At 36.2% G+C, this 25770-nt stretch overlaps 1 protein-coding gene across 5 annotated transcripts in view; it reads right to left on the bottom strand.

Moving 5' to 3' along the window:
- EXOC1 (exocyst complex component 1) overlaps nt 1–25770 on the bottom strand; it is a 52875-nt gene that overhangs the window by 22497 nt on the left and 4608 nt on the right. For 3 of the 5 annotated variants that reach the window (XM_070372436.1, XM_070372435.1, XM_070372437.1), the window contains exons 2-10: nt 24823–24956; nt 21222–21352; nt 17147–17306; nt 12349–12536; nt 10183–10410; nt 9839–9971; nt 9123–9232; nt 8290–8343; nt 4258–4407 (exon numbers count right to left, since the gene is read on the bottom strand). In XM_070372436.1, coding sequence (XP_070228537.1) covers nt 4258–4407; nt 8290–8343; nt 9123–9232; nt 9839–9971; nt 10183–10410; nt 12349–12536; nt 17147–17306; nt 21222–21352; nt 24823–24946 — 1278 coding nt within the window. In that variant the 5' untranslated portion in view covers nt 24947–24956. The remainder of the gene's footprint in view (nt 1–4257; nt 4408–8289; nt 8344–9122; nt 9233–9838; nt 9972–10182; nt 10411–12348; nt 12537–17146; nt 17307–21221; nt 21353–24822; nt 24957–25770) is intronic. The other 2 variants (XM_005899050.3, XM_070372438.1) reach the window with 1 other exon arrangement.

Genomic DNA, 25770 nt, shown 5'->3' with positions numbered 1-25770 from the left:
CCTCATCATATATGCTTACTGTCATACAAAAATATTTTATACCCTTACAAAAGATTCAACAGTGGGAGACCATGTATTTTTCCAAATCCTATGTTAAATGCCTTATGTAGAGTTTCACTAAATTTAAATAAATCCACAGCAGAAAAACTTCTATGCCTAGTTATTCTTTTAAATTTATCACGGAATCTACACTTCAATTTCAAACACATCCAGTTTTAGAACAGTTTACTTTGCTTTAAACATCAGATGTAACTTTCAAAGGTATATCATTTAAATTATCTGTATACTGATTCATAGTTCATCATTGATTTTTAAGATATTTTATAAATATATAAATATATATTAGATATATTTAGATATTTTATAGATAGATATGTCCTTATAAAAAATTTTTGGATGAAACATAATATAAAGCCTGCTTATTCCAATTTGTATGCCACATACATTTCCCACAGATTCTCCGTAAGTAAAGTTAAATAGGAAATTTTTTCCTGTGTTCTTTGTGTGTAACTTCAAAAGCAAATCTAAAGTTAAACAGACCCTAAAATTATTCCTATTTCACTTTTTCTGCATCTCATTCTTTGAATTTTAAATTCTCACAAAAACACTGATCACTGGAAATCAATGTAAATGACTGATCAACCTATAATTCATAAAATCATTAGATTTCTACTCAACTCACTCAATATAACAGACTGCATTCCAATACCCAAATTAAATGCACACTACTACCCAAGCAATTTAAACAGTCTCAAAACAGCTATTTTGCTATTTTGAAAACAGTGATTTGAGCAGACTACCGAAAATCACCTTCTTTTTCAATACAATTCAAATGACTGAATACCTTCCCCCAGGTTCTCAACAGAACTCAGGGGTGGGAAAGGCCACAGACAGGTGTGACTCTCAGTTCATTCATTTACTAAATTCAGAAAGATGTTTCTCACTGTACGTATTTTTCTTAGCACCCTGTATACAGCACCTAACTTAAAATCCAACTATCTTGAGTTTAAATACTGTTATCTCAGGCAGTATTTCCAACTTTACTTTGTGCTCACTGTAGAGTCTTACGGATAACACCATGTTTTATTTTCTATATTTACAAATATAGGACTGAGGCTGAGAGACGATGTCTGAGCAGTCTTCAAGACTGTTGGCCGCAGGGGACTATTAGGAGAGGAAAGATCGTTCCTACCTAAACATGGATGGACCTGATCAACCGCTCTACATGCATAATTCAGAGCCCCAGCTAGGGAGAAGGGATTCTGGGCAGCCAAGCTCATTACATGTCCAACACACCTGTATTTTCCTTAGGCTCTAATTACATATACCCCAGATCAGGGGTTTGCTTAGATTCAGCCATAAGTAGAGTTGGGGCAGAGCCTAGTTATTCTTATCCCTAAAGAAATGAAGACAAGCTTTTCCTAGTCCTGCCAAAAAGTGTGAGCTGGGTACAACTAACCAAGTACAAAGGTGAGTGTAAGTCACTTCAACTGGGTTCAACTCTCTGCAACCCTATGGACTATATAGCTCACCAGGCTCCTCTGTCCATGGAATTCTCCGGGCAAGAATATTGGAGTGGGTTGCCATTTCCTTCTCAAGGGGACCGTCCCGAACCAGGGACTGAACCTGGGTCTCCTATGTCTCCTGTGCGGGCAGGTGAGTTATTTACCACTAGCACACTACCTGGGAAGTATGATGTATAAACAGTATCTGGATTTAATTACTATTTCTTACCAAAGAAACACTGATTTGTCAGGTTCCTTTTTTCATTCCTTTCTTTCCATTTCCTTTCATTCCTTTCTTTGTCATATTAATAAAATTCCTATTTTTGAAAACACTTGAGCAACCAAATTAGAGTATCAGGCATAAAACTGCATGGTCTGTCACAAGTTCAACCACAAGATAAAGTAAGATTCCTTGGAAATAAGATAATTTCATTTAAAAAAGCACATCAATATTGTCAATTTAAAATATACTGTGAGCAGAGAATGATTCCATAATTCAGTGCTAGATTGGCTACTGTCTTGCTTCTTCACTTTATATTACATTCATGAATGATACATATATATATAAAGATAGGGCAATAATATTCACTGAGAACACAATCAGGCAAAAAGCTTATTGATTATTTTACTCATTTGAATATTCACTAGGGGACAAAGCGCTTGTTGGCACAAAACTCTTAAGATGTAACAATATTTAATTATTCAAAATACAGTATTAATCCTTAAAACTTCAGAAGGCAAAGATTCCAGTCACACAAATATTATTCTGTAAGCTATCTCCAAATCAGAATTCTGCTGACTCAAAACAAATCAGAATACAACACAACAGTAGAGTACTGAACCCATGGGTTCCTGCTACAATGGCCATTTATATAAATGAGTGAGATCATGTCATTCTGCTACTCAAAGCCCATCAACACCCTCCCCCTCTCATCTCTCTGAAAGTAAAAACCAAATTCTTAACAATGGTGCACAGTGCCTTCCAGATCTGCCCTGCCCACCTCACCTCTCACGCCCGCCCTTCTAATCCTGAACTTGGCTCACTGTGCTCCCTCCACAACGGCCTCCTGGTTGCTCCTCCAGTGCTCCAGGTTGCTCTTGCCTTGGGGCACTTGTGCTGTGCTGGGAAAGCTTTCCTCGGTAATTCCCACTGCTCACCCCTGCTTACCTTTAAAATGTGTCCTCAAATGTTGCCTTCTCTGACCATCCTTTTTGAAACTGCAACCTTTCTGATGTCCCAGCATTCCCTGCTTTATTTTCTCTAGAGCTCTCAGCAGTACCTTCCAGCAGACTACAAACTGCCTTTTGTGTTGGCCCTTCTCCACTAGAATACGTACTCTCAACAGTCAAGCGTTCGCCTATTTTCTTCAGTGCTGTTATCTTTAGCGCATACAACAGTGTTAGCACACAATAGATGCTCAATTCATTTGCTAAGTGAATGTATGAATGACTCTTCTCTTGTCCAACTGCAGACATCTGTGTGTATGTGTGTGCTCAGTCACTCAGTCATGTCCAACTCTTTGTGACCCAGTAGACTGTGGCCACCAGGCTCCTCCGTCCATGGGATTCTCCAGGCAAGAATACTGGAGTCGGTTGCCATTTCCTTCTCCAGGGGATCTTTCCAACCCAGGGATCAAACCTGCATCTCCTACATTGACAGGTGGATTTTTTTTAATCATTGCGCCACCTGGGAAGCCCAAGTGGTATTTATCACTGTTCTAACCTCTACGTCTCACAAGTCTGGCACCGTCCTGTCCCTTGTTTTTGGATTCTCTCTTGTGATTTATAATCTCTATTCCTATTATCATCTTCCTCATTCAAGATTTCATTTCAGTTCATTATTATATTAGGTTCTTAATTAGTTTCCCCTATCAAGTCTTTTCCTATGTGTGAAGAATGCTGTTAGGACTCACAGCTCAGATTTTTTAACCTAACTTCTCATTCTTCTAGAATATGGAATTTCAGCTTCAGTCAGCCTGGCCTTCTTAAAGTCCTGGGAAAAGGGTCAAATCCAATGTTTTCTATGAAGTTTTCTCCTGTGGCTTCGGGTCATGAATTTCCTTTCTCTAAACTGCCATACATTTAAACTCATTTCCAGTTTAGCACTTAACTATGGCCAGCTGTTTTAAGTATAATTGTTCTTCCCTGGCAGACCTGATGCTCTCTGGAAGTAGGAGCATATGTGGGAGCCACTTCTTATTCTTACATATGGATTACAGTGAGTACAAAAGAGGCACACAGTGAAAATCTGGTGACTGACAAAGAGATGTACCATAATATGATAATCCAATTTTTCCAGCTAGTGTGTTCCACAGTCAGGAACAGAAATACCTATGTTTCTATGTGCCTGGAACAGTGGAGTGTTTGTTTAATAAAGAGGCATACTGCACGTGCTTAAAAGAATAGATTACAGATTCTTAGAAAGCAAATGCCTCACTGAAAATATCTTCATACTCTCTAGTTTTTATATTGCACATAAAGAAACTCAGGAAATAATTATTTAAACTGAATGATGCTTCAAGCTGCAGTATGGCCTAATACTATATTGAAGTTCAAAATATAGCTATTCTCCATTCAAGTAAATAAAATAAATGTTCTCCCTAGCTAATGAGCGCTCAGAAATTCAACTACTTGCTGCTTTTCTAAGAATATACAACAGTGTTTCATGTCACTTGCGGAACTGAACACATGACCTCTCGATTCTAAAAGATAATGCTCTATACTCAGTGAGTAACTGACGTCAAATCCATACCTTTGTTAGTCCCTCATATTTTCGATAATCGGTACTCTTTAGCCACTCCATCAGCTTGGCATATCGCAGTAAGTCTCTATGAAATGGATGATGATTAGGTAAAGTCAGTTCAACAGAGTGCTGAGCAAGAGTTGAACTCTGATCATGACCCTAGAGTGAATAAATAAGTACATAAATATCACTGACAGTATAAAGAAACATTGTTGTAACTAAACATCCTTAATAATGATCAAGCATGGCCAAGCAAAAACAACATAGAAATAGAAGAACTGAGTACTTACTTGTCTTTATCATGTGTGTATACAAACTGAACACCACCACCATAAAACAGTCATAAACACACAAGAATGACTCTCTGATAAATCGACTCATTTTATCTTTTAAAGTAGCTAAGAATGAATGTTTTAATTAAGTTTACCTCTCCCCTATCATTTTACAATTTACTAAGCAAATAAATATCATGATATAAACTGTTACTAAGAAACACACACCAAACAGGGGAAGTCATTCAGAACAAATTGTCTACATCTATGATATTTCCATTAGAGTCTACAATATTTAAAACAGCAGATGAAAATACACAGGATACAGAATTTCAGAACTAGGAAGGACTATAGATGACTGTTTCCTGGGCCTTCCAGGATAGCGCTTGGTGCTCAGTTGCTGGGTCATGTCCTATTCTTTGAGAACCCTATAGACTGTAAGCCTGCCAGGCTCCTCTTGTCCATGGGATTTCCCAGCAAGAATACTGGTGTAGGTTGCCATTTCCTCCTCCAGGGGATCTTCCCCACCCAGGGACCGAACCTATGTCTTCTGCACTGCAGGTGGATTCTTTACCACTGAGCCACCTGGGAAGCCCTTTCCAGGATAATCCCTAATATTAATGTAATTTTAATTTTTCCATTAATTTGCTAAACAAGCAACTATATAATTTTGTTTTTAATCCTTGACATGACTTATATAAATTAGTAAGTTTTCAAACAGCCTGAGACAGACGATGCATCCTGACTTTGTTTTAGAGTATATGGATCCAGTAGATCAGTTTATCCAATAGAACAAACTGAAATTCAAAGAGTTAAGTGATTTACACAGGTCACACAGGAGGAAGGCTAGAATCTGAACCTTAGTCACGTGAGTCTCACTTGTTTTCTTTTAAAAACATGCCAAACAAAATCATTTTAACCAGACTCAAAAATTGCTGAAGGTCAATACAAACATTACATTTCAGAAATGTTTGCCACATCAGGATGACTGAGATTCCACTGAATCACAGATATTAGATACTGTACACAGATAGAGATTAGTTTTAAGTCTGCTAATGTCTCCAAATTGTGTCTTAACTAAGTTACACTGACTAAAAGGAAGGAGTATTTGACAAACTTATTATTGCTGATAAATGTTTTTCAAATATTCTGCCCTTATTAATAATAATATTAGATATATTTCCATTATCCCACTCTTCCTCATTAATTTTTTCAATGATTCAAGACTCAAAATCATGGTTTATGTTCTTCAATAGGTGTTTACTCAGGTCACTGCATGTTAAGTTATATTATTTAATGTCAGGAAAGCTCTTCAATTAAAAACCTTCACCTCTTCTGCAAAATGGAAGAATCAAAATTTATAAAGAATTTTACAGTTTAACAAAGCTCTTTTACATATATTATTATTCGAAGCTTTCTACTTCAAGTAGCATTTTCAGATCACCATCATCTGAAAATTCACTGATATAAAGAACATCATTACCTTCAGACTATTAAGATATATTAAATATTGTTAGTGTTAACAGAAAGATTTTAGAGAAACTGGTTCCAAAATATATATAGGAAGAAGGAAAATCAAATACATAAATTGCTTAATTCAATCAATAATATAGATAACTATCCTAGAACTCAGTTGTGCTAAGAATTTGACTCTTTATATACTTTAAAAATTAAGACATTGTTTAAAATTTCTTATTATAGATAAATAAATTAGTAACGATAAGTGAAAACCTTTTGAAAAGGACTGGCCATTCTAGATGCCATTAAGAACACTGTGATTCATGAGAAGAGGTCAAAATGAACATTAACAGGAGTTTTGGAAGAAGCTGATTCCAACCCTCATGAATGACTTTGAGGTTTAAGACTTCAGTACAGGAAGTAACTATAGATGTGGTAGAAAGCAGGAGAACCAGTGGAGTTCTCTAATTGGAGACTCCAATTAGAAGTGGAGTCTAAAGATGTGACTGAACTGTTATAATCTCATTTAACAGATTTTTTAATGGATGAGAAGTAGCTTCTTATGGATGAACAAAGAAACTGGTCTCTTGAAATAGAATCTACTCCTGGTGAAGATGCTGTGAAGGCTACTGAAATGACAACAAAGGATTTAGTCTATAAGTAATATATAAACTTAGTTGATAAAGCAAGTGGCAGGATTTGAGAAGACTGACGCCAATTCTGAAAGAAGTTCTACTGTGGGTAAAATGCTATCAAACAGCATTGCATACTATACAGAAACTGTCTGAGAAAGGAAAAGTTGATCATTACAGCAAACTTCACTGTTGTCTTATTTTAAAAAATTGCCATAGCCACCCCAATCTTCAGTAATCACTCCCTTGGTCCCCCAGCACCATCAACATTGAGGAAAGACCCTATACCAGCAAAAAGATTATGACTCAGATGGTAGGCTCAGATGGTGGTTAGCAATTTTTAGTATTTTTTAAATAAGTGTGTACATTCTTTTGTTAGACATAATGATATCGCACACAACAGGCTACAATACTGTGTAAACATAACTCTTCTATGCACTGGGAAACCAACAAATTTATGTGACTTGCTTTACTGACATATTCACTTTACTGTGGTGTCTCCAAGGTATCCCGTACACACTGCTGTAGAGTTTTAAGTACATTCCTTTTAACACATCCACACAAGCATCTTGAGGGTAGGAACCATTTCTTATTCTTACATATGGAGGACAGTGAGTACTGTCACACCATGTGACACACAAGTCAGACACACAATCAAAATTTGATGACAGACAAAGACATGTGACACAATGAGGTAATCAAATCTTCCCGGACAGTGTGCCCCACAACCAGGAATAGAAATACCCTTGTTTCCCAACTCTTTGCTAGGTGACACGAAGTATTAAATTTAACACAAAGAAAATCTCTTTTCTGTACTTGGGACATCATCTTTCATCTTCTTCAGCACATTCCAGGTTGTTGCAACATTCTGGTTTTTAACATGCATTACTCACGTGTAACAATGCATATTAGATTTTCAGAACTGGGAAGCAGTCATTTTAAACAAAGCCATTAGTTTATAAGGCAAGGAAGCAAAATCACAAATAATAGCATGTTATAACAATTAAGGGTGGAGAAAAGATTATCACTTGCTGACTGGTATTTTCAGTACCATCTACAAATGTGGACTACACCCCTGCCAACAAGATTATTTTTAAAAACTAGGGAGTTGTGTAGAAATAGATATTATTGAAATAATAGTGTAAGAAAAATGTGCGTTAGTATTTCTTATGTAATTCCTAGGTTTACTTTTTTCCTCATGCTTTTTAAGTCAAGTGGAATGTTAAGAGAGTCTTCCCATTTCCCCCCTGCCCGCTTAGTTAGCTGATCTTCCTTTATGCTCCCATGGTACCACCATAATATATACTCTCCCTCAGTCTGTTTGTGTCCCTTCTCTAGACCATGAGCAACTAGAGGAAAGAATCAGCCTCTCATCTGTTCCAGTGAAATGTCTGGAATGCATCTTTAATCACTGGGCAAATGACTTCCAAATAAAGGAATGAGTGAGTGAATAAAAGAACGACAGAAAGAAAGGCAAGCAGAATGAGATTAAATGCCTTTTGCATCTAAATAAACTTTCTGTTATGGGACATTAAAAAAACTGCCACAAATATGGTTAACAGGTAGCTTAAATCAGTAAATTATAACTATAAAGATTCTGCTGCTATTAAGCTTAGTAAACTTCACAGGAAAAAAACAAAAAGAATCAGAGAAGCTGGAGCCAAAGTTGATGTACTCACAGGCACCGAAAGAAAGTAGGACCTGTTATAGAGCTGAAGGAGGGCCTGAGTAAACTAGTCAGAGATAAAATAAACACAATTGTTTCAGAATACTACAAAGTGAAAACAAATAAGAACCTAGAATTTCAGACAGAATTTCTGATGAACAAAATTTCACTCAACTTTCTTTTTTTGCCCCAAATCCCTATTAAAGAGATGATAAATACACAAAATCTAATTTATTACACCTAATTTATTTGATAAATATTGTCTAATTTATTATTTATTAAATAAAACACCTTCTATTCAAATCCTTCTAAGGTATACTTAATAGTAACATTTATAGCATTGCCACAACCTTAATTATAACACCCTTTCCACATAAAAATAGAGACAAAGGTTTTATATAAGATTAAATCAACTAGAATTTATAATTGAGTTAGTCATTTTTCTCATATTTATAAGTACATGGAGCCAATGAAACACTTAAAACATGGAATCAAGTCCCTGTTCTCACTTGAAAATATTGAAAAATAAAACAGGCCAAACATTAAACACATAACAAGTTTGGACTTATTTTTGTAAACAAGATTGTCTAAATGGGGTATATGTAATATGTAAGCATAATTATTTAAAACTTAGGGAATTTTAGCTAAAAGGAACTGTCTTCATAGGAGACCACTGAGGCTCCAAATACATCTATGAGCAAATACATATATATCTAAAAATATTAAAATCAAATAAATATATAAAGGAACATACTGTGCTCCCAATTAAATACATTAAAATTTCTTCCGTGACAATTTCTTTTTAAGCTACAGGAACATGACAGTAATATAATAAAATAAAATTACCTGTTGAACAAAAACATTGTTGAGGTGACTGGCCAGTCTCCGGGCAAAATTCTCTCGCAAATCACTGAAACGCTGCTGCTGCTGTTCAACTGCCAGAAGCATGTCATGGCCTGAAATTGTAACAACTTATTTAATGGGTTAAAGAGCTCCTGGTTGTCTAATGAGTACATTTATAACAGAAGCCATATTTCAGTTTTGAAGAACTCAAAGTTTTACTGGTTTATTCATGTGTTTATAAAAGAAAGGTAAGGGGGAAAAAACAGTGTAACTCAGCGATCCTCACACTGTGGTCCTGCCTCAGCATCACTTGGGAACAGTCAGAAACATAGATTCTAAGGCCTCCGACCAGACCTACTGATTCTGTGGTGGCACCTGGCAATTTGTGTCTTAAAAAGCCCTCTAGGTGATCCTGCTGCAAGCTCAAGTTTAGGAACCGCTGGTCTAGCAAACCCTTATGGCATCTACTTTGTCCTAGGTCCTGTGAACAGCACTGAAGAAAAATCCTGGTGTTAACTTAGTCACTGATGGTCAATCAGAAGGTACTGAAACTAAAAAGTTCTTCGTGCCAATATAAATTATGTTTGATAGTAAGTGAAACTTGTTTCAATAGCTAATAATCTAACCCTAAACCACTTGCCTTGTGGACTTCTTGCCAACAGCTTTACACTAAGGCAGAAGCTTAGTTCCAGGTTCTTGGGCAGATTTTATGGTCATACCTGGTCGAAGAGCCACATTCATGCACTGCAGCAGGGCATCTGCGGCGTTGGTGCAGGCCTCAATGCCCCTGGAAGAAGAAAGATCTCCTTCCTGAAGTGCCTTTATATGACCTTTGGCCAGGTCCATGTGGTTCTGGAATGTAAATAAACACACCATTTGTCTGTTTACTCTTAGGAAGTTTACAGGTAAGATGCTACTCAATCCTATTACTGGGTCTTTGAAACTTCAGTATTTTTAAATCTTGCTCTCCTAAGGAAATTAGAAAATATTTACAAATGGGCTTTAGAGATCATTAGTTGTTTTTTTTTTTTAATTGTTGTTAATAGTTTATAATCATGCTTACCACAAGGAACTCAATCTCAGATAGGAGTTTTACATTATTAGTGTTACTAAGATGAATTAGGTGGTTGCTTTCCGAGATCTGATCCATTTGTTCTTTTACACTTTGGAGCATTTCCTCATAACTGCTCAGTTTCAATTCAATCTGATCCACCTCCTTGAGAGCCTCATCCAGTAACTTCATTAAGATGTTGACTTGCTTTTCGGAGGCCATGATTGACTGGATGTTGGCCTACAAAGTTAAAAAAGAGAAGTAATACTTCATATGCTTTAAATGAAATATCCGTTAATCTCTTTGACAGCAGAATGACTTAGCAGCAGCCACAAAGGTTGACATACACACCTACACCTCTACTTTAATTTGCTACTTTGTGTTTGCATTCCACTTTTGTACATAGTATTTCAGGGAAGCACACTTTCCCTTATATGGAGGTTAGGGACCAGACCTCAATACTGCCTATTTAGGGTATGCCCCATGATGTATCATCAGTAATGGTGTACTCTCATTTCTGTAAACTAACTGGCATTAGGTTATACCATCTCTGACACTTCTTTTAGCTCTATCAACTATAAACATTTTCTATAATCTGCACTATTTACATAAAACCCTAAACAAAAGCATGCTGCTGCTGTTGCTAAGTTGCTTCAGTTGTGTCCGACTCTGTGCGACCCCATAGACGGCAGCCCACCAGGCTCCCGTCCCTGGGATTCTCCAGGCAAGAACACTGGAGTGGGTAAACAAAAGCATAATAACCATCTGTCTTACTACCTTAGTTAAGAGGGTAGCAGAAGCATGCCAGTCTTTAATGGATACATAGAACTAATTTATAACTGTAGCATGATTTGTACTAATAGGATGTGGAAGAGCCTATTGCCATAAGATAGCTCCTTTTACAGTATTCTTTCTTTTCTCTTTCATTTGCAACTACTTTCTTTCCCCAAAGCAGCAACAAACCACCAACCCCTTATTAATATTTTCTAAAGATTCTGACTATTGATTCTGAATTCCCTGAAATACGGAAGCTTTCAAATCCAAAATTAAACTGCAAAGTAATATGATGACTTGGAACACAGATGCAACATTAACTAGAAAACACAAACCACAAAGCCACATTAAGAAGGCATATAACATGATATGGGGAAAAAATTTGGATAAAGAATTAAAATAATGTCATTGTATGAGTGATGCTAAAATGTCACATGTTATTTTATATACTATTCATAATAACTCACTTGTAGGTGCAGCCCAACTGTAAAGGCAGCAGAGCTCAGACCCACTGACATCTTACACAGCAGAGCTGGAACTTGAACTGATTCAGGACAATTTTCACTTCAACATCTTGAAGTCTCTTCTAGGCTTTACTTCCTGAGAGTTTTACAAATTTGTAAGCTTGGACTATTGTAATCTCTGGACCTCAGTTCAACCTTACAACTTCTGTACCTTTCTTGTATAAAATGCCAACACTCTTTAAAGTCTTCAAAACATTCCTTATTTTCTGAGAGTTCTTCTTAAATGCATACTTTGCCTAACAAAACCACACTCCACCCCCCACCAAAACATTCTCATTTTAGATTTTTCTCACGAGAGGTGCCACTTGTAGCTTTTTACTTCCTAAAGATGTACATTTAGATACAAGCTCATATACCTGCATACAAATGAACAGGATCTATTCCAAAGTAGTTCAGAGGAGTCAAACATCCTCTTGCCCTGGTTCTCCTGTTTTCACTACACTATTTTGCTCTCTTTGGGTAAAGGATTCACTTCTTTCAGCTCACTCTCTCTCTTTCTAACTTTTACCTATTTTTTTCCCCCCAAACCACAAAAATGCTTTTCTCTTGCCCTGAACTATTCTGAAGTGTTTCAGAGGCAGGGGATTCAACCCCCAGGGTGGTTTCAGGTTGGCTACTTTCTATTTCCATCACTTCATATCAAGAACCTCCCCAAATTCAGAACCTCAGCTAACTGCCTTCACTGGCCTAACAGAAATGGTTCTGTCTTTGGAACAAGAACAATGAAAGATGGAGGGAGGGCAGCTGGTAATGCGCTTCCAGGGAAAAACAGCAGTAATCACACTATCCAGGCTTAAGCGCAGAGGCCGTAGAATATGAACATCACCAGTCTCCTCAGTTCACCACACATCACTAGTCACACGTTACAACAGAGGCTTACCCCATCTAGCACCTGCAGCTCTCTGGACAACCTTTCTGCAAAGGCCTCGGCATTGGAAATTGCATATTCACAGCCTTCCATCATTATTTCAATATCCTGCTCTTCTCTTGCATTTAACTCTTGGTATTCATCGACTGCCTCTTCATCACCTCCTGTCACACTCTGATTTTCTCCACTTGGAACAGATTCTTAAAAGAGGGTAAAAATTAAAAATAAAGTAGTAAAAAACTAGGAAGGGTAACAGCATTGTACTTCTACATAAGGTCAGTTATAAGCACAGGTCACATTTAGTGGCTGAAAAATAGGAAAAAAATGATTCAAAGTATATGAAAAAAAGACTTGTTTTTATGAAGAACTGCTTACGTTAACATAATGTCTAGTATAACAAAAGCATGCAGTCTAATTTATTGACTTGTGTTAAAACAGGCCTTAGTCACACTTTCCCAAAACATAATTAAACTATAAAACAAATATAAAACCAGAAACGAAACACATGCACAAACCTAGCTTTTTGTTTTCCTACCTGAGGTAACTGTTGCTCTAATACAATAATGCTTATGAATTCAGGACACATGAGAAACAATTTGCTTTCCTTTTTTTCCCAGGTAACATCTTCTTCCGTTATTTTTGTTCTTTTTGTCTTTGTTATGTTTTGTGTTTTCCTCCAAATAACTTTCAATTGAAATTTTAAAAATGTATCTACAATTCATAATTTATTTTGGGCAATGAAAATATTAACTGAACTTTCCATTTCTTTCTTTAAAAAATTTTCACATGCATTTATAAAATTTCTAAGGATCAGCTAATAGAAACTTTCTCAATATCTCTATAGTAAGAACAACAACATGGCCATGTAAGACTACAAAAATTTCAACTGTCTTCCTGCTTCAAAACAAAAGACCATGAGGTCAGAACTGAGATGTTTTCTACATAAATGTCTCAGTTCACTTTCTGGAAAGAACACTCAGCATACGGGATTTTATATAAATCTTGAGGTTAAGAGACATAAAATGAAAAAAATAATTTTACCCTTAAATAAACCTCGAAACAAAGTTACTGATTTTCAATAATTCATGGGACACCATTTAAAACACAAATTCCAAGTGTTTTAAATATTCATTATTTTGTATGAAAATGAGAATCTTCATTCAGCATGACTTGACATATGTTAACTTGTCCTTGAACAAAATACACCTAATTCAAAGTAAAAATGATTTACTCTTAAGAATGTTAATTAGGCAGGTTTAGATAACATACCAGAAAAAAAAGGAGGGGCTGAAACTTTTGGTACAGGAAATTACAGATTGCAGTACACAAATATAAGCTCCTTAGACAGCATCACCAAGCTCCTGGCCCTTCGAAACAGTCCCTCTGGAAATGTTAGTGTCCTGTGTGCAGCCTTTTAGCCACTAGGGGCAGGGAATGCCCAAATCATTCTATACACTCCTTACACAAGTAAATATTTTAAATAAATAAATATTTTAAATGATCGTAATTATTTCAGAAGTATTTTCTCTTCCATAAACAGTTCTTTGGAAGTCAATAATGAATACTATCATTAATTTTTATTACCATATGGATTTTGTTGTAATACATCTTTCCCTGCACACAATTTCATAAAATATGCAACCAATAGTAAAGAACAATGGCAAGTAATAAAATATTATGGAATATAATATATGGAATAGAATAAGAAGAAAAGGTGTTACGCACCTTCTGTAACTTTAGGCAGTTCTGGAGAGTAAAAGGTATGAAAAAAGCAGAGGAAAGTAAGCAAAGAATATTAGCTGGGTAGAAATGTACACAGGTTTAAATATTAAAAATACTACCCACATCTCATTTGAACTTCATGCTAAATTAAAGCTTAAAAGACAGTGGCAAATACAACTACCAACTGGAAATATTCATAAGAAGCTAAATTTCCAGAGTTCATTTTTCTTATTCATTTTCTGACAGTGACTAAAAATACATTTATCTTTCTATTTTCTCTTAGTAACATACAGTACTGCTGAGACCTTGGAGGAGAAAACTGGAAAACAGATTACTCCCTGGGGATTATTTTTAGGTCAATTGTGACTCATGCATTTAGTCTAGTTATTTTCACTCAAGACCCAAAACTTTTACCCAGACACTCCCTCACAATGGATTAGTCATAAAAATTGTTAGAAAGGACAAGATGGAACCAATTTAAAACACACACAAGATATCAGTTCAAGTTGGCTTTTAAGAATTCAAGTCAAAGATTAAAAAAAAAAAAATCAGGCTGTAAGAATGAAAAAGAAAAGGCCAAACAAAATTTTCTGACTTAACCTGTTAACAAAGCTCTGTTTTAAAAATATTATTCTACCAAGAAGCCCCAGTTACCAGCATGAACATTCAGTTGTCACCAACGAAAACTACTAAAGCTGTTACTGCAATGAACAGTCTTACTTGAATGATTATTTAGCTCTTAAAAGGAAATGGTGATAATTTCGCATTTGTTTTCTAACATAACCCAAAGCTTAGAGACTTAAAAAAAAAACCAATTAGTGGCCATGTTTTTAAAGTCCAGTAAGACATTAAACTAGTTTATAATTATTAATAAAGCTACTATATAAACTCCATTAAAACAAAGCAATAGTTACTGATTTATAGAAAGTGATTTTCAAAATGAGATCCTTAAGGATCTTAGTATTCTTAAAATTGATCTCAATTAGGTTAATGTTTATAAAAATGTCTACACCTTTGCTTAAGGCTCTAAAAAATTAAATGTCTTTTCTTTTTTTAAAGCTAGTCACCTTATTCTCAAAAAACAGCAATACTCTTATTGATTTTGGTGCTATTCCTCAATGAGAGAAATACAGGTAGGGTATGTATTTTCCCATATTGTTGACTGAACAAAATATACTGGTTTAAAATATATTTTAGGCAATAAATAACATCTTGAAATATATATAATATTTGAAAACAGAACAGAAAGCTTATGAATCATTCACTGACCAGAATGTTCAATCCTGAAATGCTGAAAAAAAAAAATTAAATAGCTCAGCTGGTAAAGAATCTGCCTGCAATGCCAGAGACCCCAGTTTGATTCCTGGGTCAGCAAGATCCACTGGAGAAGGGATAGGCTACCCACTTAAGTATTCTTGGGCTTCCTTGGTGGCTCAGCTAGTAAAGAATCTGCCTGCAATGCGGGAGACCTGGGTTCAATCCCTGGGTTGGCAAGATCCCCTGGAGAAGTGAACGGCTAACCACTTCAGTATTCTGGCCTGGAGAATTCTGGACTGTATAGTCCATGGGGTTGCAAAGAGTTGGACACAACTAAATGACTTTCACTTCAGTCAGAGCACATTAAGCTAATATTCAAGGCTCGGAAAATTACCATAAATTTCTTAACGGTCATCGGAGGTGAATGTTGGCGAGATGGAAGCCCTGAGGCCTCAGACACAAGGCCAGCCCCACTGTAGGGAGGAGCACAGGGCCTGAGAGATGCCCCTGCCAGTTCCAAGCATCAAGCCTGAAACCAGTAACGGGCTCACTAATTAATAAGTGATGGACAAGGACACTACATTTAAGGAGAGAAAGACAGGCGGCCGAACAGCAAAGGAATTAAGTAAAACAAAATGGAGAAAGGACAGAGGCCAGTAGCTAAGCCAAAGAACAGTCTGAAGCACCTGAAGTTGACATTTTTATAGGTCAAAACGGTTGAATATTGGCAATTTCAGATATTTCAACTTGACAGAACAGAAGATTCTATTTTTAAATGCTAATATACAACTTAGGACAAATCTACTTATTTTTTTTCCCCTTAGTAAAGAGGGGCTACAACTCTGTCCATCTGCTGCCACTTCAATTACTTTCTTTGAGATGAGGAATACAACAAATTGTATCTGCAAGGCGCACAGAACCATCTTCTCACAACATGTGTGCCCTTATAAAAGAAATTTTCAAGTTAAAAAAAACCTCATTGTACATTTTCAATAACAGTAGATTTTTTGTCTTATAACAGAAAATAATCCCTAGTAATATTCCTGAAGATGTATGATCTAAAATACCTTAATTTACTTCATGTCTAAGGACTTTACCCTGGATAAAAGAATAATAATCGCTAATATACAACAGTACTTACTACAGCTTTGGCATTGTTCTCATCATGTTCATATATTAAGTAATTTAATCCCTACAATAATCTTATGGAGTTGATACTATTATCTCTGTTTCTGAGATAAGAGAAATTGAAACAAAGAGTAAACCAAGGTCACAAAACTATAGTAAGGGACAAAACCAAGATTTGAATCCAGGCAGTCTGACTCCAGACTTGTATTCTTAAATACTACACCAATACACTACACAAAAATACAGCTATAAAGATATTCATCTCAGAGTTGTTTAAAACAAGCAAAGACTGGAAAACTTTTAAAAAGTGACTACTTAAAAAATATCTAATACAATGGAATACTATGGTGCCATTAAAAATACTATTGAGTAAATGTTTAATAAGGAAAATGTTCACGATACATTATATGAAAAAGAATGGGAGGTAACAACATAAATTTATTTAAAAACAAGTATTTAAATATGCATAGAAAAAAAGACCAGAAGAACATCTAACAAAATGTTAACAGTAGTTATATTTCAGGATTAAGTTTATTAAGTGACTGAATCAATTTTCTATAACAAATAAGCATCACTTCTGCAATAAGGAAAATTATTTTTTAAAAAAGATCTTTCAGAGTTTTAATTACTTTGAAGAATGCCAAATTATATATTCACTTACAGATATATTTTATTTTACATATACACTTTTATTTAACTTTACCTTCCAAAAGTTGTGAGCTGACATTGACAAAATCAATTTTCTTCCGAAGATATCGCTGATTCAATTTCCAAATGCATGAAATAAATGCATTCTTTTCAGCAGTGCTGCTGGCAACCCATTTATATATTTTTTCAAAATGTAAATCAAATTCAGGATTTTCCTGCAATAAAAACACATAATAGATATCTATATTTCAACAAAACAAAAAGCTAAAATCACCATTAAAAATCAACTAAGTGACCTGTAGAAAATGGTTCAGAAAATTCAATTTATAGCAAAAATTTATTTGCTTCCCAAAAGAAGCTGGATTAAAAACAACATAGTTGGCAATTTCCCTTCTATATCCGTTAGGTCTATACGTGAAAGTACAGGATGTCTACTTAACGGCATGTGTTTCAGCTTCCTACTTTGTAAGATGACAGTGGTCTTGAGTTTTGATTTTTCTTTTTAAATTGCCTTTGGGGGTTTCAGAGTTACACTTTTTCTTTAATAATGTGCTATTATTCATAACTGTGATTTGACACTAATTCCTTATAACATATGAGAAAAAATACAACCTATACCTGAGTGTGGTTTCTAAGAACACATGAGGTGGAAAGCAGGGACTGCTCCTGTTTTCAATTCTGAAAACACAGAATAATTAAGAGTGTTTCAAAAGTAGAAAATACTGGTGGCCTTATTTTAATGAAAAAGAAGTTCAACTGATGTGACAGAACTGCAGTATGCTCTCTACATGTCTCTTAAGTCAAATTACAGCAATAATTTCATGCCTTGATATTCTCCCTTGAATGCAGAACTACTTGATTACTATATAAAAAATGAAAACATATAGATGTACACTTTTCTTTACATCTAAGGAATTAAAAAATAGTCTCAAATGTTTTTAATGTTCTATAGAAGGCTAATCATACATTCAATTAGTTTAAAGTGTTGTTTAGGGGGATAAAATGTAAATAAAGACCACAAACATGGAAGAAAAGTGATACCAGACTTTTATTATGAAGATCTGAGATAATTTAAGGATTAAGACTTGACATACTACACTAGGATGGTTGTATTAATTAATTTATAGCTCAATAAGCAGAACTAAAATGACAAGCGATTAAAAACTTTCATTTACAATGAAAAAGTAGTTGCATTAAATTGCTGCAGTCACTATGAAAAACAGTATGGAGGTTCCTCAAAAGACTAAAAACAGAGTTGCTATATGATCTGGCAATCTCATTCCTGGGCACGTATTGGACAAAACTATAGTATGAAAAGATACATGCACCCCAATGTTCACTGCAGCACTATTTCAATAGTCAAGACATAGAAACAACCTAAATGTCCACCAACAAATGAATGGATAAAGATGATATGGTACATATATACACTGAAATACTGCTAAGTCACTTCAGTCATGTCCGACTCTGTGCGACCCCATAGACTGCAGCCCACCAGGCTCCCCCGTCCCTGGGATTCTCCAGGCAAGAACACTGGAGTGGGCTGCCATTTCCTTCTCCAATGCATGGAAGTGAAAAGTGAAAGTGAAGTCGCCCAGTCGTGTCCGACCCTCAGCGACCCCATGGACTGCAGCCTTCCAGGCTCCTCTGTCCGTGGGATTTTCCAGGCAAGAGTACTGGAGTGGGGTGCCACTGCCTTCTCTGATCGAAATACTACTCAGCCATAAAAAGAAAGAAATAATGCTATTTACAACAAATGGATGCAACTAGAGATTATCACACTAAGTGAAGAAAGAGAAGGACAAATACCGTGTAGCACTTATATATGGACTATAAAACATGACACAAATGAACTTATCTGCAAAAGAGAAACAGACTCACAGATGCAGAGAACAAACTTGGGGCTGCCAAGGGGGAGGAAAAGGGGAGAAGGGGTATGTTGGGAGTCTGGGACTAGCAGATGCAAACTATATATATAGAGAGAGAGAATGAATAAACAAGGTCCAACTGTATGCACAGGGAGCTATATTCAATATCCTATGCTTAACTATAGTGGAAAAGAAAATGAAAAAGAATGTATGTATATGTCTAACTGAATCCCTTTGCTGTACAGCAGAAATTAACACAACATTGTAAATCAACTGTACTTCAGTAAAATACACTTAAAAAAAAGGTAATCGCATTAGTATCTATAAAGAAATCTAACAGTCTTGGCAACCAACATGAAACTTGATGGGAAATGATCTCCTCCTTGGGAATATTTCCCATAATGCCATAAAAGAAGCTGAGTGCTCCAGCAGCAACACTCACACAAATCAATGTGTGATGCTAAATGGCTGTTAGACTATGTATAAAAATTTTATGTTTTATATCCATATATAGCATACACACACCAAGGTGCTTGCATAAAATGAAAAAAAAATCCATTAAGCAAGTCAGCAATGAGGTGTCAGCTGAGGAATGCATTCAAATAAGCATTTAGCAATGTTAGTGAATTACACAAGTCAATGGGCTTATGAAATGTAAAACTACTAAAGAGAAGAAAGCTTTTTAATAAAGGCGAGTTTCTAAAAAGGCCTTAAAGTATTTTGTCTTAAACAGAAAATCTTTCCTCTTGATCCTTCCCAGAATAACAGAAATTATTATATAATGCAAAGTGTTTTTTAAAATCTCATTTTTGTGTTCTTTTCAAATACATACACATGCACCCACACTCAAAGCACCTGTTAGACCCCATTTTCCACATTCCACATTTTTCTAAAAATTGGGTGCTTTGTAGAAATCAACAAAGGCCCAGTTTTCCCTAAAATACTTACAGAAAAGGCATTCTCTCCACTTTGAAAGAAATCACAACTCTACAGATATGCAGAACTCTCCTAAACTTGTTTTTGTTTCTTTAAAAAATTTCTGTTTGCACCTGACTCAACTACTTGTCATTCTGAACAGCTTTTAGATCCTCAGAGGTCTGAATCAGGGTCAGCCTAAAACCAGACTTTTATTTTATCAGACTGCTCTACAAAGGTAATTTTCACTTCTCTGTGCCTTTTGAATCAGTGTAAAGACTTGAAGAGCTCACTCACAGGGCACCTGCAGTTACGGTACTATAAGCCTTGCTTACAGCCCCATCCACAGTATAGAGGATATGCTGCAAAGCACCCCCGAGAGCTCTGGAAGGGCCCCTGGGCTATGAAGGAAGATGAGGGCAGGGTTAGAGAGGCTGAGGAGGAGGAGGCACATGCTTTAACCTGAAGAGCTCTACTTGATTTCCTTTTTTTTATTTAAGGGGTACTGCTGTGAAAAGCCTTGAACTGTCAGGAATAAAGGTGCCCCTTTATCATGATTATCATATTATTCAACCTTCTTGGAATTTGAGAGTGACTTAAGCAGAAGGTGTGATATCTTATTCTTTAATATCTTATATTTTATTCTTTCTGGAGAAGGAAATGGCAGCCCACTTCAGTATTGTTGCCTGGAAAATCCCACGGACAGAGGAGCCTGGTGGGCTACAGTCCGTGGGGTCGCAGAAGAGTTGGGCACGACTTAGTGACTTAACAACAACAATCGTATTCTTTAAAGTCCTTAGAATAAGGGGTGTAACTCAGTGCCATCACTTGAGCCACAATATTCAAACCATGGCTTCACAGGGCCAGCTCAGCTGCCTCAGCTGATGATTCTGCATTAATTTGTGAGGGCTACCTGAGGAAGATTCACTTTTATTATATTTTATGTGATTTTGAATGAGGTTTTACCAAAACAATGATTTTTTTAAAAACTCACACTACAAACCACCTTAAAATCCATACTTATTCATGGATTCTATACTAAGTATACCTAATCTAAACAAAGAAATGTACAGTCAAGGTTATTTTGCTCTAATTATGTAGCTTGTGAACAAACATAATTGCAGCTCAAAAAAAACCCACCAACAATGAAACAAGCTTACATATTTACTTATTTTTAGTAGCCTAAGACTGAGAAGTGGGAGAATGGAAGGCTGGACAATACACTGTAGACTAATTCAAGGTTAGGTGGTGAACCACTGGGTCAGAAAATAAATTTAGATCATCTTAGAAGTCAACATACTATGTTATAAAATGAAAGACACGTCAAAGAAAAAAAGAAAAACATACTTTAATAGCATCCTTGGCATCTACCACAGCCAGGTCTCGAAGGGCCCAAGCAATCTGCCTTTTGTAGAAATCTCCTTTATCAGATTTCTTGACTTTGACCACCTTCACCTGTACAGGGCGTTCAGTTGTCACTGTTGAATAAAACATACACTTTCATTAGAGACATTATTCATTTCCTCATTCTTCATTCATTCATTCACTGCAAACAGCTGTCAGATGCCTATTGTTGTTTAGTTGCTAAGTGGTCTCTGACCCTTTTAGCGGTTTCTGACTCTCATGGACTGTAGCCTGCCAGGCTCCTCTGTCCATGGGATGTCCTGGGCAAGAATACTTGAGTGGGTTGCCATTTCTTTCTCCAGGGGATCTTCCTGATGCAGGGATTGAATCCGTGTCTCCTGCATTGGCAGGCAGATTCTTCACTGCCACCACACGATACTAAAGCAGGAATAGTATTTCATAACAAACGCTATGACTGAGGAATACACAGATTACTAAAAGAAGAATCTAAATCAGACTAGAGGGTCAGAGGCAGATTCCTTAATAAGTAAAACTCTTAAAACTCAACAATAAGACAAAATATTCTGATTAAAAAATGGGCCAAAGACCTTGACAGACATCCAACCAAAGAAAATATACAGATGGTACATACATGTATGAAAAGTGCTCCACATCATTTCTCATGGGGAAAATGCAAATGGAAACAAGTGAGATGCCACTACACACCTACTGTTGCTTAGTCACTAAGTCGTGTCTGACTCTTTTGTGACCCCACAGCCCGTAGCCCGCCAGGCTCCTCTGTCCATGGGATTTCCCAGGCAAGAATACTGGAGTGGGTGGTCATTTCCTTCTTAATGGCCAAAATCCAGAGCACTGACAATACCAAACACATGTGAGGATGTACAGCAACTTGTACTGTCATTCACTGATGGTGGGAACTAAAAATGGTATAGTCACTTTGGAAGACAAGTCTGGCAATTTCCTAACAAAACTAAATATACTCATGCCATACAGTCTAGCAATCATGTTCCACAGTATTTACTAAAAGAATCTGAAAACATGTCCACACAAAAACCTGCACACAGATGTTTATAGCTGCTTTACTCAAAACTGACAACTTGGAAGCAACCAAGATGTCCTTCAGTAGGTGAATGGATAAATAAATTGTGGTGTATCTGGACAATGGAATGTTATGTAATGCTAAAAACAAGTAAGCTGTAAGCCATGAAAACCACTGGAGGTAACTTAAATGCATATTACTAAATGAAAGAAACCAATCTGAGAAGGCTACATACTATTTGATTCCAATTACTATTTGGTCTTCTGAAAAAGGCAAAACTATGGGGACAGTAAAAAAATGAGTGGTCACCAGGAATTGGGGAAGAGATGAACGTGCAGAGCAGAGAGAATTTTTAGGGCAGTGACAATACTGTATGACATTATAATGACAGATATATGTCATTATCCATTTGTCCAAACCAACACCAAGACTGACCCCTAAGGTAAACTATGGATTTTGGGTGATTACAATTTGTTAATGTAGATTTATTCTTGGTAACAAATGTATCATTGTGGTGAGTGGTAGAGAAAGGCTATGCATGTAAGGGTAAAGGTATATATGGGAATTCTCTGTACTTTCCTCTCAATATTCTTGTAAACCTAAAACTGCTCTAAAAATATAATAAAGTCTTAAAATGTATTAATGCTAATAAGAATTATCATTTATGATGGTATAAAAAAATCTAGGAATAAATAAATACCTAGGAGTAAATACAACACATGTGCAAAAGCCTTTAAAATTATAAAACATACTGAAAGTCTTTAAAACTATAATCCTTGTTGAAAGGCATTAAAGAAGACCAAGAAAACCACACCATATTCATGAACAAGATTTTATATAGAAATGCACGTTCTCTCCAAAGTGAACTATAGATTTAAAACAACTCCAATAAAAATCCTAACAAAATTTGGAACATGACAGGTTGATTATAAAATTTAGATAAAACAACAAAATACCCACAAAACAACATAAAAACCAGATATAAGAAAGTGACCAGAAAAAAACAAACACTTATCACTACAAACATGGATACAGGTAAATCAAAGACTGAAATATGAAAGGTAAAATTATAAAACTTGTAGAAGGTAATACAGGAGAATACTTTTAAGGGCTTTCCTGGTGGCTAAGATGGTAAAGAATCCGCCTGCAATGCAGGTGACCTGGATTTCATCCCTCAGTAGGGAAGATCCACTGGAGAAGGGAGTGGCAACCCACTCCAGTATTCTTGCCTGGAGAATTCCATGGACAGAGGACCCTAGTGAGCTACAACGCATGGGGTCACAAAGAGTGAGACATGACTGAACAACCAACACACGACATGACACATGACAGGGTAGGGAAGGACATCTCAAACAAGAGACAAAAGGCCATAAATGGTCAGATAAACGATCAGACTGATTAATCTGATTTCATTTAAATTATAAATGTCATCAAAAGGCATCATAACAAGTGAAACCACAAGCCACAAACCAGGATGCATATAACCAACAAATTAGCACCCACATTATATAAAGACCTCAAAGAATCAACCAACCAAAAAGGACAAGCAACACAGTAGAAAAATGAATAGAAGGCTTAAACAGGCAACTTTAGGCAATAAATGGCTAATAAAATCATGAACAGAGACTTAGTCTCATTTTTATTTAGGGAAATACAGTTTAAAACCACAATGAGATTCTATTTCACACTCGCCAGATTGGAAACAACTGATAGTCTGTCAAAACCCAGCGTCAAAACCAAGTTTAGACTAAGATGTGGAGAACCCAAAATACACACTGCCTGTGGGAGTGCAATCAATACAACTACTTTTGAAAATAATTTGTTATTATAGTGTTGATCATTCACATGCCTGTGACCCAGCAATCTCATACTTAGCTATCTACCCCAGAAAATTCTTGCCTATACACTGGCAGACAAGGACAAGCATGTTTTGTTGCCTGAATAGCAAAACCTGGAGACAAATCTCCTGGTCATCACTAGTAGGATGGGTAAGTAAACAGTTGTACTCTCAGAATAGAACACTACAGAGCAGTGGAAATAAAAGACTCAATAGGCATGGGAGAAAAACAGACGTAACACTCACTAACAGGAACCTACTGATGAGTGGAAGTCACAAATGAATACATGTGTTACAATCCAATTTATGCTCAGTTTAAAGCAAATCTAACAATACATTATTTGAGATTACAAACATATATGGCAAAATGATAAAGAAAAGCAAGGAAATAGTAAATCAAAACTCAGGATACTCATTACTTCTTAATGAGGGAGGGAAGGGAATGGGAGCAGGGCAGGGCACACAAGAGACTTCAAAGGTAATGGTAATATTCCTTTTATCCTGGGTGGTGGCTACACAAGTGTTCATACCTTTATATATTATGGAAGTGCTTTTGTATCTTTTTAAGATTTAATTAAAGACAACTGAAAAAAATGAATGTGCTGGCCCAACAGTTTTTCCAATCATAGAGACAATAAGAATATTTTATAAACAACCAGGAAATGTCTCCAAGGAATAAAAGAAATCTTTCCTTATTAAATACTCACCTGTGGCACACAAAAAACAGTTCTTTTTCTTTTTTCCTGCCTTGCAGACATTGACAATACTCAGCAGGCGTTCGTCATTTGGAGTAAAAATGTCTCTTTGTAATGCATGCTTGATTGCTGTCATCTTTACTCAGCTGAAAAATTCAGAGTATAGATATTACATTTGTCAAAATCATTCTTCTTATATTGTTCCATTTAGGATTAGGAAAAGACCTTATTTATGGTTAATAAGCATGGGGAAATAATTTCATACATTTGTACACCTACATCATAAAAGATAAAAAGCTGTGTGTTTGGAAAAGAAATTAGAGAACCAGTATTATCAAACTCTAAGATCAGAGACGTTACTTTGCCAACAAATGTCCGTCTAGTCAAGGCTATGGTTTTTCCTGTGGTCATGTATGGCTGTGAAAGTTGGACCGTGAAGAAAGCTGAGCGCCGAAGAATTGATGCTTTTGAACTGTGGTGTTGGAGAAGACTCTTGAGAGTCCCTTGGACTGCAAGGAGATCCAACCAGTCCATTCTGAAGGAGATCAGCCCTGGGTGTTCTTTGGAAGGAATGATGCTAAAGCTGAAACTCCAGTACTTTGGCCACCTCATGCGAAGAGTTGACTCATTGGAAAAGATTCTGTTGCTGGGAGGGATTGGGGACAGGAGGAGAAGGGGACGACAGAGGATGAGATGGCTGGATGGCATCACTAACTTGATGGACGTGAGTCTGAGTGAACTCCGGGAGTTGGCGATGGATAGGGAGGCCTGGCGTACTGCAATTCATGGGGTCGCAAAGAGTTGGACACGACTGAGCGACTGAACTGAACTGAAGATCTTTTGAAGTGCTCACCAAATACTAAATATTTTTTAAAAGATTTAAGAAAAATTAAAAGGCCCATTCCCAATATTTAAATATAAATTTCTATATAAATAACTTTTACAACTCAACAACAAAAA

The sequence above is a fragment of the Bos mutus genome, chromosome 6 (assembly GCF_027580195.1).
Source record: "Bos mutus isolate GX-2022 chromosome 6, NWIPB_WYAK_1.1, whole genome shotgun sequence".
Classification (NCBI taxonomy): domain Eukaryota; kingdom Metazoa; phylum Chordata; class Mammalia; order Artiodactyla; family Bovidae; genus Bos; species Bos mutus.
The sequence above is the reverse complement of the archived record's forward strand: the minus strand, read 5'-3'. Positions and strand labels throughout refer to the sequence as shown.